This window comes from Dendrobates tinctorius, unplaced genomic scaffold, assembly GCF_039654945.1.
Source record: "Dendrobates tinctorius isolate UK_male_01 unplaced genomic scaffold, ASM3965494v1 ptg000005l, whole genome shotgun sequence".
Classification (NCBI taxonomy): domain Eukaryota; kingdom Metazoa; phylum Chordata; class Amphibia; order Anura; family Dendrobatidae; genus Dendrobates; species Dendrobates tinctorius.
This window is the reverse complement of record NW_027361673.1, coordinates 30,318,254-30,331,512: the sequence shown is the minus strand read 5'-3', so window position 1 is coordinate 30,331,512 and position 13,259 is coordinate 30,318,254. Positions and strand designations below refer to the sequence as shown.

Below are 13,259 nucleotides of genomic sequence, written 5' to 3'. Positions count from 1 at the left end.
ACCCTCAAATGAAAGTGTGACGACTCCTGGAGTGGACCCTCTGGGTCGTGACACCAACCCTCCCAGGGCGAGCTGACCTAGTGAAGACCACCCCCTATACAGGGAGTGTCAGGGGCAAGCCCCAGGGGGTGAGGCACCACGACTGCTGGCACCAGGCGGCCGGCTCACAGGAGACATCCGGGTGTGAGTGAAGCAGGATGCGTGCAAGGAGCACGTCAGAGCACTGAGTCAGGCAGCAGGTGTGCCAGGAGGTGTAACAGAGTACAGGAGCAGGGTGTGTGCCAGAGGGCACAACTGAGCATAAGACAGAGCGCAGGATTGGTACGTGTGCCAGGAGGCACAACAGAGTAAGAGACTGAGTACAGGATCAGAGCATGTGCCAGGAGGCACAACTGAGTATGAGACAAAGCACAGGGTCCGAGTGTGTGCCAGGAGGCACAACCGAGTACGAGACAGAGCACAGAATCAGAGTGTGTGCCAGGAGGCACAACTGAGGATGAGAGAGTACAGGGTCAGAGCTTGTGCCAGGAGGCACAACCGAGTACGAGACAGAGCACAGGGTCAGAGCATCTGCCAGGAGGCACAACCAAGTACAAAGCAGAGTGCAGATTCAGAGCGTGTGCCAAGAGGCACAACAGAGTGCAAAGCAGGGGACCTGAATACAGCGCACAGCCAGGCAGGGACACGGCAGACCAAGCCAGGAAGCACAACAATAATCAGGCACCTCCCCTAGGGGGAGGTCGTCTGATATAGCACATGACTACTACTGGTTCCGGGTCAGGACCTAGCCAGAAAGCACATGACCACTACAGGTTCCGGGTCAGGTCCTCCATTACCATAGAGAGGACTGAGCCCTATACAGCACTGACAGGAGCGCGCAAGCGTTACATGTAGAAGGAGACCGGGGATGAGAGCTGCGCGTGCGCACCCGACGGGACCCGCGGAGTGACCGCGGCTCCAGAAGAGATGACGTCGGGACCGAGGTCCCGCCCTCAGGTGAGCACGGCGTGACAGAAAGCTGAAAGTCTGAACTTCAACTGCATCTGAATTGTTTTGTTTAAAATTCATTGTGGTAATGTCTAGAACCAAAATTAGAAAAATGTTGTCTCTGTCCAAATATATATGGACCTAACTGTAAGTGAGCAACATAAATAAATATTAGTCCTCACATGTCCTGAATTACAGCCACGCCTCATACAAATGTGACAGTGATGTCGCCATCAGCTTTGAACTTTTGATCATACTCGCCTTTATCTTTTCCAAGCCCATTTCCTGGGTGTGCACCCACCTAATCATAAAGTGTTTGGTGCCATGCACATGCAGCTCAGTCTGCACGCGGTCAGTAAACGCTGCGGGCACTTATGCAGCATCCAGATGTTACAGCATAGTGGATGGGACTTCAGGAAATCTCATATCCACTGTGTGCACCGACACCCGCGGCTTACCTGTGGAGACGGGCATGTGGCGCGTCTCTCCAAACCGCAGCATGTCAATTTTTCCTGCTGAGACACGAGTCTCTGCAGGATAAATCTCACCCGTCCAATGTATTGGATGCGGTGAATCCGCACGGTTCAGTGAATACATGCGGATTAACCTGCGTTCAATAGCCGCCAGCGCTTTGGAAGCAGAGGACATGTGCTGCTGCCAAATCCTGACCGTCTGCACATACCCTTACACAGGCTTCTGTGGGCCCAGATTTGCCCACTCTTCTGAGAGATCCCCCTTTATCCTGGATGTGCTGGGAGAGTTGACATATATGAAGTACAATAGTTCTATCTCAGCATAAAGCTGTTACAATGAATAGTCCCCCTCCCCCCGTGTTTTTATTTATTCGGGTCCATTACACTATTTTACCCCCTGAACAACGGCCCACACTGCTGACTGTATACTGATTTGTCATTTTTAATTTCTCCGCTTGCTGTCAGTGGATGAGAAAGGTCACTCTCCATTGGTCAGATGTAACCGTGTGCACTGGGGGAGAGCAGGGAATCAAGAAGTAATCGCCATGCGCTTATTTCATGTGTGAACATGACCTGAAACGTAACAGATATTGTAAATGGTAATAAAGAGCCAAACCGTAAACATGAAAGTGACATCCAGGAGGCTAGGAACAGACACGCTGTGGAACCACCGAGAACAACGTCAGGCTTCTCCGGAATACTACGACTGCTGCACACACTGACGCTCTGTACTGTAGCACGCTCTCTATGATGTGCTGCAGCGCGTCACTAGCTCTACATTGTACGCCCAGGTAGGGAACCCTGGTCTCACGTCGTTACTGCGCCTGCGCAGCCAGAGCGCTAGAGGAAGACGCACTTACCGATTTGTTTATGTGACTACCGACATAACCTGTGCATAATCACTAGCGCTGAGGAAATGAACGGGACGCCGCCCCCACCGCCTCTGGACCGGGAGGAACACGGGCTGAGATTAGGGGAGAGCTTCGAGAAGAGGCCGCGCTCCTCATTCCACACTGTGCGCTGTGAGTACCGGGCAGTGACGTCACGTAGTTCCTGCCAATCACGCGCTGGCTTTCCCGATGACGTCATCCACGGCTGTTGACTGCTGTCATGTTGCTGACGTCATTCTCCGTTGAACTTTTGTATTGTTTGGCACGGATGGTATTATTATTATTGTTGTATTTCCCTGCGCCCCGAGATTGTAGTGTCCTGGGATTTGTACGCCATTACTATATTGTACCGTCTCCAGATGTGCCAGCTGTAACCTGACACTGTTCACACTGAAGGGAGAGTCTCTGGTCACAACACTGCATTATTCCCAGTTATGCGCACCCCTGATTGATATAATCTGTCAGAAGATTTTTACCCCTTAAAGGGATCTGTCCCCAGGTTCTTGCTTCCCCATATGTGCGCAGCATAATGTAGATATAGACCCTGACTCCAGCCATGTGTCACTTACTTTGCTGCAGAGCTAGCAGTTCTCTAAATACTGACCTCTGTATAACCCCGCCCACACCACTGATTGGCAGCTTTCTGGGTACTCTGTGCATAGGCAGAAAGCTGACAATCAGTGGTGGGGTGGGGTTATATAGAGCTCATGAATATAGAGGACTACATGCAAGGCCAGCGTCAGCACCCGGGCAAGTGCCGGGGCCCTGAGCAGGCAGGGCTTTAAAGTGCCCCTGTCAGCAGGATTGTGCACAGTAACCTACAGACAGTGTCAGGTCGGCGCCGTTATACTGATTAATACCTGGGTTGATGAGATCCGTCTTGTGGTTGTTGTTTAAACTGTTTTTGTAGTTTTCATTTAATGAGATTCTCGTGCTCCAGGGCCGGGCTGTGGGGGTCTTTATGTGGTGCTCTGCTTACATATTCATCCTTATGGTTTCTGACAGGACACTGATCCCTCACTGACCTGCCCCCATTGTAAAAACTGCGTTTGCGCAGTTCATATTGTGGTCTTTCCCCCAAAAAATGAAGTTCAGCAAAATGGTGTCGGCGACTGCGCAGTAGCACCTATCGCTTGCTAATAAATGCTACTTGGCATGCGCTGGCGCCATTTTGCCGGAACCATTTTTTTCTGCTCCAACAAATTGGTGGCTGCGCAATAGCATCTATAAGCAAGCGATGTTCTCAATCTGCGCAAGCGCAACTCACTTCAGGCAGCAGAATGCAGGGCTGTGGAGTCGGAGTCGTGGAGTCGGAGTCGGAGCTCATTTTGGTGGAGTCGGAGTTGGAGTCGGTATAAAATGGACCGACTCCGACTCCTAAAATATATAATAAATTGGGTACAGTAACTCAATGCAGGATGTGCTGAATATTTTTTCATAGGAGTTTGGGAAAGTTATGAAATGTCCTATAAATGGCTGTTCTATTCCTGATCTAAGGCTACATTCACACACAGCGTTTTTCCTGTGTTTTTTGAGGATATGTTTTTCAGCTGCAAAAGTTGATCATCTTTTTAAAAAACTGCATCACCTGAAAGGTTTTTGAGCTCATAGATAATGTTTTCAATAGCAAAAGCAGATTAGAAATCTGCTCTATATATCCATTTATCCATATCTGTCTATCCATATCGTATCTGTACCAAAAAGAATGAAAACCGGGTAGTACACCAATATATATTCTGTTCTATCTAAATATCTTGATTATTGGATCATAAAAATGATTAAATGTCTGAGGTTCACATTGTACTACAATAAATTTTTCACTTAAATATAAGCAATATGTGTGGGAGTCGGAGTCGTGGAGTCGGAGTCGGAGTCGGTGTAAGGGAAATTGAGGAGTCGGAGTCGCAGGTTTGGCTTACCGACTCCACAGCCCTGGCAGAATGTTCTCCACGGCGTCTCCAAATTGTCACGTCTGTCACATGTGCTCAGTGTGAACCTGCTCTCATCCATGAAGAGCACAGGGTGCCATTGTTGAATCTGCCAATCTTGGTGTTCTCTGGCAAATGTCAATCGACCTCCACGGTGTTGGGCACTAAGCACAACATCCACTTGTGGACGTTGGGCCCTCATACCACCCTCATGGAGTCGGTTTCTGATTGTTTGAGCAGACACATGGATGTTAGTGGCCTGCTGGAGGTAATTTTCTAGAGCTCTGGAACTGCTCCTCCTTGCACAAAGGAGGAGGTAGCAGTCCTGCTGCTGGGTTGTTGCCCTCCTCTGGTCCCCTCCACGTCTCCTGGTGTACTGGCCTGTCTCCTGGTATCTGCTCCATGCACTGGACACTGTGCTAACAGACACAGCAAACCTTTTTTCACATCTCGCATTGATGTGCCATCCTGGATGGGCTGCACTACCTGAGCAACTTCTGTGGGTTGTAGATATCGCCTCATGCTACTGTAAAGTACCTCTAGGGGTGAGAGCAATGACAAAATGCAAAAGTGACCAAAACAGCCAAAAAGGATGAGAACAGAGAAATGGTCTGTGGTCACCCCCTAAAGAACCACTCCTTTATAGGGGTTGTCTTGCTAATTGCCTATCATTCTACCTCTTATTTGTTCCATTTGCACAACAGCAGAAGAAATTGATTCACAATCGGCGTTTCTTCATAACTGGACAGGTTGATTTCACAGAAGTGTGACTGACTTAAGCCCCCGTCACACATAGCGAGATCGCTGCTGAGTCAAGTTTTGTGGCGCAACAGCGATCTCACCAGAGAGATCGCTGTGTGTGACAGCGATCAGCGACCGGCCCACCTGCTGGGTATCGCTGATCGCTGTTGAAAGGTCTGGACATTTTTGGGGTCGCTGGTCTCCCGCTGGTCAGCATGCATCGCTGCATGTGACAGGCGGGAGACCAGCGAGCAGGAGATGGTAACCAAGGTAAACATCGGGTTACTAAGGGGCGCGCAGCGCCTAGAAACCCGATGTGTACTTTAGTTACCAGCGCGCTGATGCAGGGAGCTGGTAACCAAGGTGCACATCGGGTTTCTAAGTGACGCACGCCCCTTAGAAACCCGATGTGTACCTTGGTTACCAGCTCCCTGCATCAGCGCGCTGGTATCTAAGATACACTGCGGGTAATTAAGCAACTTGCGTCGCTTGTTACCCTCATGTCGCTGGTCCTGATCGCTGGTGAAGCTGCCTGTTTGACAGCTCACCAGCAATCACATAACGACTCACCAGCGATCCTGACAAGGTGATATCGTTGTCAGGATCGCTGGTGAGTTGCTATGTGTGACGGGGCCCTTTTTGAGCAGTGTGTGTGTGTGTGTGTGTGTGTGTGTGTGTGTGTGTGTATATATATATGTACAGTATATTGTGCAAAGCATCTCCTACCCATTACAATGTTAAAAACAGACCACTCAGATTGCACAGCGATGGCATCTGTGTTCTCTTCGTGATTTTCACAACCCATAGACTTATATGGGTGATTTTAATCTGTGACTCGAATCATAAACTGACATGTCTGCATGAATTTTTTGGCACACATTGTAAAAAAAAAAAAAAATTGGAGTGGTACCACCTCCATAGACTACAATGTGTACGTGATAAAACACGTAAATGAATAAGGCGATAATGTGAATGAGGCCAACGCTGTGGGAGAAATTACAACTGTCATGAACTATCTTCTTTTTGTTGTAGATGATTTTAAGCCAGCGTCCATAGACACATCTTGTGAAGGAGAACTTCAGGTTGGAAAGAAAGATGAAGTTACAATTACTCTGCCGCACATCCCAGTAAGTGAAATGCTTTAGTGCGGACGTTTGTTTTGTGCGGCCCGGTGCTCACGGGTATACATCGTATCATCTGTGCAGTCAGACCAGGTTTCAGCTAATTTACGGACACCTCCCATTGTAATTCCTCAGCGTCGTTATTCCTAAGGGAGTTATTCAGACTCTCTTGGAAATAATTGCCTATCTGTTTTGCCTGCTAGTCAGCTCCATGTGTTAGTTCAGGTTATTCCTTAGCAGCTGAAGGTGTGATTTACAGATTACAACACTGGAACCCCACTCCGTAAGTAGGCCTGGTGCTGGATGATGGATTTCTGGGTAAGCCTTCATTTTACTTTCTATATCATAGTTGTGGACAGGGTAACCAGAGGCTCAGGAGAGAGTAAGAACTCCCTGCCTCTGTTTCTTGAGACCATGGGTAGCACCTGTAATCTGTCCTGTTGTCTTTTGCTGCTAGAGACGGATGATGGATTACACTTGACAAATGGGAGACACCTTTTAGCTGTTCAATTCTTGTGGTAAAGAAAGTACTTTTTAGTTTTGGCCATCAGTTTATTAAAATAGAAAATCCAAGATTTCTACGCACCAGAAAAAAATGGGGATATAACATAACCTGGAGGGATGGCTCTACACAGGCAAGGAAACTGAGGCGTGTTTCGCACTGGCTTCTTCCTGAGGGAGAAGTGATTGTGAAACGCGCGTCAGGGTCCTTGCCTATGTAGCTCCATCCCTCCAAGTTATGTTCTATCCCCCTTTTCTCTGGTGCCTAGGAATCTTGGATTTTCTATAGCTTTGGACCTTGTGGGGGGTCTAACCTAATTAGCAAGGACTCTTGGACTAAATACATTTATTGAAACTTTTATTACCTTTGTCAACACAAGTTAGGTGGTCTTCTGATCTCTGGGACCCTACGATTTCCAAAAGGAGAGTACTCCATGTCCTTGTGTAGGAAGATTAAACCATGTATTTTCAGCCACCCTCCAATGAAATAGAGCTCTTACATTCAGCTGTTCCTGTACATGAGACGTCAGTCAGGCATATTGGGGTAGCACCAAGTGGGAATAATTCAGGGGATCAGTACACTACTTGGGGTCCAGTCTGCCCTCACAGATCATTTTCTCGGCATTTGCACCCAGTACAGTACGTTGGAGCTTGTTTTCTTTACAACCCTTCCCAGCAGTGTAATCCTTCTGGTGATCCTAAAGCTCCTTAGGGGATTACTATTAGACATCTTTATTATCTCCTTATAATGTATCAGTATGTTTCTGTATAACACTTTATGTCACATTGACTTGCTGCTGTGCCCTAACTGCAGGCATTGTGTGCAGACAGCTTTGGGATTCTTTCTATCTCCCCAGGGCTAAATGAGGACCTGTCTGTCAGTCCCTGATTTAAAGGGGATGTCCTCTTTGATCATGTTGCAGTCATTCTAGCAAAGGATCCACCACCAGTATTGAAGCTTTCTCTAGTCCTGGCCAGTAGACTGGGATCTCCACATATAGGATTTATTTCACATTGCTGTGAAATCACTTGTGGGAAGTCGTTGTGGAGATTGCTGTGACTCTGTGGCCGATATTACCACAGGATACCTGCACCTCTGTCCTCACAATAGTTTCCACAGCACTTTTCATGTTAATATTTTTAAGAGAGTATTGCGTTACAAGCAATTAACCTATAATATAAAGAGCCTGTGAGGCAGTGAGGGGGATCATATGTGAGGGTCGATATGTATCCCCCAGGACACGGACAGAGTCCTATTAGACCTGCTGGAGTGTCTTTTGTTCACAGCAGGACGCCTGTGAGTCACAAGGCAAAGTAAAAGTAAATGTGGACCTTGTCAAGCTATTTGGCCAAGGCAATGTTCAGGAAAATCCGTTAAGGGCTTTTATTTTAGAAGCGGACTACAGGATGGTAGTGGGGCGGTCCACTTCCTCCAAGCCGGGTCTTACAAGTGGCCCATGGCCACAGATTCCAGTTAAAAACCCTGCAGTATAGGGTTTGGGTGTATCAGTGTTTCTTTGCAAGTAGCAGAGCAGGTGACCCTGCAGCGTCCAGCCTATGTGAGGGAACACAGCACCAAGCAGAGTGAACTACTGGCACACCGCAGCATTATACGGTGGGGTGCAGTCGCCCTCGGCAACCGGCCGCATTTACGGACTGTCTTGTTTCCCGGCTGCGATCCAGAGGATGCCATGTGCTGTGTACTGTGTGAGTTGTTTGGACATTAAACACGTTTGCTGTGAACTTTCCTGTGGTCCCTGCCTATCTGTCACACTGCACCAACCCTGCTGCAGTACAAGCCTAACAACCAAACCTTATAGAGGTTGTTCCCTTCCTGAAAACCTACATTCATTGGCTGTGGCAGCTATAAAAAACACAAACCGAGTATTAGGCCGGAGTCACACTGGCGAATAAAACGGCCGAGTCTCGCATGGTAATACACGGCGCTGCCGCCGGGACTCAGGAGTGGAACGTGCGGCCGCATAGCAATACATGGAGCTGCACGCCCCGCTCCTGAGTCCCGGCGGCAGCGCCGTGTATTACCATGCGAGACTCGGCCGTTTAAATCGCAAGTGTGATCCCGGCCTTACTCACCTTCCCGGGTCCAGTGCTAGTTGGCTGCCACAAGAGGTGGTGAGTTGTCCTTTAATGGAAGTCTTCAAACAGAGGCTGGACAGACATCTGTCTGAGATGGTTTAGGGAATCCTGCATTAAGCAGGGGGTTAGACACAATGATCCTGGAGGTCCCTTTCAACTGTAACATTCTATGATTCTCCGCCACTGCCAAAGTCTCTGCCATTTGTCTTCAGCGGTGTTGTCACATCACAGCGCATGTAGACAGCACGAGTCGCTGAGCTCAGCAGAGCTGTTGATGCAACATCAGTGCTGCAGACAGACAAAAGAACCTGGGACAATGGTGGAGACTGGACTCGGGATGGGTAAGTAATACTCGGTCTCTTTTCTTTTATAGCTACCAATTGAAGTTTTCTGAGAGAGGACAGTCCCTTTAATTTTCCCTTTGTCCTGGAATGAGTAATTCTATAAATCGGCATTGTGAAGGTCTCTGATATCAGCTTCTATTTCTTCTCTGCACCTGTGCCATGTTACCTTTTGTGCCCAGTAAGTAATGTTCCCTGCGGGTTTCTAGCCCCCGGCTTTGTCTCTGATGCGTTGTGTTCTTGGATGCCTAGCGTAAGGTCATTAGTAGCTGCATGTATCCAAGGTGGATCAGCCCAGAGCCTGGCAGACAGCAGGTCCCTCATCACACATGGACATATCAGCTTCTTCTCTCGAGAGGCAAAAATGACAATTATATCCAGTACAGAAATCAGGAGTGATCGGATAATTGTGTATGGACCTGCTGGAAAATAGAAAGCTTTCCTGCTTCCTGTGAGCAGACACTGGCTGCTTTTCCTTGGCATGAAATCAAATGCAGACTGCTGTAAGTGGTAGTGTGCATTCTGCTGATACATGCCCATGGTAGGGAAAATAACTGGAATTACGACAGCCTTGCTCTATGTTCCTAAATCAGAAATATTTGTATGAAAACCACTTTGTTTTACCATTTTAGGACAATGTGTGAACATGGGTTCATATTTTGTATTATCACATCCGTGAGGTACCTGTTCTGTGTTTCAGGGCTCAACACCTCCCATGACTGTATTCAAAGGAAACAAGCGGCCATACCAGAAGGACTGTGTGCTGATCATCAACCATGACACCGGGGAATACGTTCTGGAGAAACTGAGCAGCAGTATACAAGTGAAGAAAACACGGTACAGCTAATTTGTCCTGTCTGGTGTCATGACGGGTGTATTCCCTAAAGGGAACAATGGCCATTACAATAATGATCTCTTTATATCATTTTTATGCTTATTTTTGTCACTGACTAAATAAATTCTAATATATTTTCATTTCATAGTGAAATTCATCTTGGTTTATGTTTTTATGAAAGCAAGTCTGTCGCCAGATTTTTAAAATACAACTTGTACTCATTAGTATCTAGACCCATTAGACCTGGTGAGGCTAATGTACTTACTTTGAAAGTCCAAGTCAGAATGTGCATGTGTAATCCTGATATTAAAATGAGCGTTTTATGAGGCCTGCTCTAGAGTAAGAGAGATCATGAATCCAAATGTATTAAGTTTCTCCACTCAGCCTGACTGACAGCTGCAGCTTATACTGAGTAGTGCGAGATCTCAGCCAAAGGAGGGACGCTGAGGAGCTCTCAATCAAGATATGTGGGCCCAGAATTAACTGAAACCTTGAGTCAGGCATATATGGCCAACCTGACGTATTTTCAAAGTTAGTGCACCATTAAGGCGAGGAAATCTTTTTAACACCTTCACAATCTTGGATGTATCCATACGTCCAGGACCGACCTTGGACATATGGATACGTCCAGGCGATTTTGCCCGCACAAGAGCTGTTGCGCTCGTGATCGCTGCCGGGTGGTCAGCTGATATAACCGCTGACACCAAGTACACACTACCAGTAGCAGTGCCCGCATCGCTCCCAGCAGTTTAACTCGATAAATGCTGCGATTGATAACAATGGTAGCATTTAGAAGGCAGGCAGAGGGAAGGGGACCATCTGCTCTCTAGTCGGCGCACCAGCAAACCATAACAGTGAAATCTGCACTATAATATGGCACTCCTTCCCTTTTGAGCTTTGCACTTTGCCTGAAAAGTATTTCTTGATTATATATAGGATATTGGCACACTCAGGAGAAATTTTTACAACAAGCTGAGGTCCAACATTTTATTGGTGAAAATATAATTCTTTTTTCATCACCCAATGGTATAAAATTCTGTGAGGCACAAGTGGTATCAATATGATCACTGCACCACTAGATGAATTCATTGGGGGGCATGTAGTTTTTAAAAAGGCAGGGTTTCTGCTGTTCTGGCATCTCAGGGGCTCTGCCAGTGTGAATTGGCACCCTCAAACCAGTACAGCAAAATCTGTACTCCCAACTTCCCTTCTGAGCTTTGCACTCTGCCTCAAAAGTAATTTTTGACCACATATGGGGTATCGGTGTACTCAGGAGAAAAGGTATAGCAAATTTAAGGTTCCATTTCATTTTCTTTTTCTATCCTTGTGAAAATAAGAAAATTTGGGGCTAAAGCAACGTTTTTGTGAGAAAAATAATATTTTTTCCATTTTCACAGATCGACATTGTAAAATTCTGTGGAGCACCTGTGGGTTCAAGCTGCTCAATACACAGCTAGATAACTTCCTTGAGGAGTCTAGTTTCCAAAATGGTGTCACCTGTGGGGTTTTCCAATGTTTAGGCACATCAGGGTCTCTCCAAACGCGACATAACTGTCGAAGACTCGAGTCTACTGTGCTCCAGCACTTGCCATCACTCTACAGTGAGGAGAGCAGATGGTTTGTCAAAGTTATTTTGGGGGCCTCTTCTTCTCTCCCAGTGCAATGCTGCATGTTTTTGTTCGGTCAGCGTCAGAAGAGAAAGAAGTACCTACATCGAGTGAAATTTCTGGTAATGCCCATTTGGACTTACACAGTTGTTTTATTTTCATTTTTTTTAAGAGCCAAATATTTTTTTTTTTTTAATTAGTTTATTAACCAAGAAAGAGAAACCACATGTACTGTACATTTATGCATACACCAAAATAATACATATGCATTTTGCCAAAATAATTGTAAGTGAATAGCAATTCACACATTAAATTGTTTATACAATTTAGTTTCACAGGTCTATGAGTTATTGCTTAGATAATGAATTATTAAACAGGTGAACAGAAGCATTGTCAAGCTCTATATCTTTGAAAGTACATAACACAAAAGCACTACTAATCTAATTAAACTACAACCTAACACGCTGCCTAGTACATTATATAATATTAAAAAAAAATTATGTGATGCCATAAGTACTTCTCGATAGATTTCAACTATAACAGTCACGGTGGTGCCGAGCCTCCATTCCCCGATATAGTGAGATGAGAGGAATTCTATCCCAGATTTTATCAAATTTCCCCATACAGCCCCTGTTTTGATAAAGTGTTCGCTCATATGGGATGACCGAGTTTACCAGGTCAATCCAGGCTCTGAGAGAGGGGCTTGACCCTCCCATCCAACGTCACGCCAGCACCTTCCTAGCCAAGAAAAGTGTTTCGCATAGAAAGATCCTAACATAGTGTCCCCAATTCTCCTCATTTAGCACCCCGAATAAACAAACTGATGGACTAAGAGGAACAGGAATTTGCACTAAGCATGTTAACAGTGATGTTACTTCAGAGCAGTATGAAAGGACAATGGGGCATCCCCACACCATATGTACAAAGTTTGCTTCCATTGTATGACACCTCAAACATTCCAAGGATTGGAGACGACCCATCCTGAAAAGTCGCGATGGAGTTAGATATAACTGGTGTACGATATATAATTGAGTCAATCTATTATTGATAGATGGAGATACTTTAGTTGGAGATTCAAGAGTCTCCTCCCAATCCTCAGCCTGAGCATCAGGAATGAGATCCTCCCACTTTACCCTAATTGTCGTTATAGCAGAGTCAGTTCCTGCCGACAACATGTACGTGTAAAGAGTAGAGATAAGACCCTGAGGGCCTTGGGATTTAAGGATTCCTATTAAAGGGAGAGATGAGATGGGTTGGGTCGTACTTGAATACCGTAAATGCGAATAGACAGCTGATCTGAGTTGAAGATAACGGAAGAATTGGGATCTAGGGACATTATATTTATGTTGGATTTGTTCAAAAGACATAAAGATATTACCTTCATATACACTCACTGGCCACTTTATTAGGTACACCTGTCCAACTGTGTGTTAAGACTTAATTTCTAATCAGCCAATCACATGGCGGCAACTCAGTGCATTTAGGCATGTAGACATGGTCAAGACAATCTCCTGCAGTTCAAACCGAGCATCAGTATGGGGAAGAAAGGTGATTTGAGTGCCTTTGAACGTGGCATGATTGTTGGTGCCAGAAGGGCTGGTCTGAGAATTTCAGAAACTGCTGATCTACTGGGATTTTCACGCACAACCATCTCTAGGGTTTACAGAGAATGGTCCGAAAAAGAAAAAAAATCCAGTGAGCGGCAGTTCTGTGACTGGAAATGCCATGTTGATGCCAG

General features: G+C 46.2%; 2 protein-coding genes across 5 annotated transcripts in view; one reads left to right on the top strand and one right to left on the bottom strand.

Annotated features, from left to right (window-relative positions):
* Window positions 1–2,458, bottom strand: part of METTL6 (methyltransferase 6, tRNA N3-cytidine) — a 53,496-nt gene extending 51,038 nt beyond the window's left edge. For 2 of the 4 annotated variants that reach the window (XM_073569171.1, XM_073569172.1), the window contains exon 1: window positions 1,446–1,650. In XM_073569171.1, coding sequence (XP_073425272.1) covers window positions 1,446–1,635 — 190 coding nt within the window. In that variant the 5' untranslated portion in view covers window positions 1,636–1,650. Of the gene's footprint in view, window positions 1–1,445; window positions 1,651–2,076; window positions 2,244–2,320 lie in introns of those variants that run through there. The other 2 variants (XM_073569189.1, XM_073569180.1) reach the window with 2 other exon arrangements.
* Window positions 2,350–13,259, top strand: part of EAF1 (ELL associated factor 1) — a 40,137-nt gene continuing 29,227 nt past the window's right edge. Inside the window, exons 1-3 of the mRNA XM_073569201.1 lie at window positions 2,350–2,482; window positions 6,052–6,146; window positions 9,780–9,916. Of these exons, the coding sequence (XP_073425302.1) occupies window positions 2,377–2,482; window positions 6,052–6,146; window positions 9,780–9,916 (338 nt within the window). The 5' untranslated portion in view covers window positions 2,350–2,376. The remainder of the gene's footprint in view (window positions 2,483–6,051; window positions 6,147–9,779; window positions 9,917–13,259) is intronic.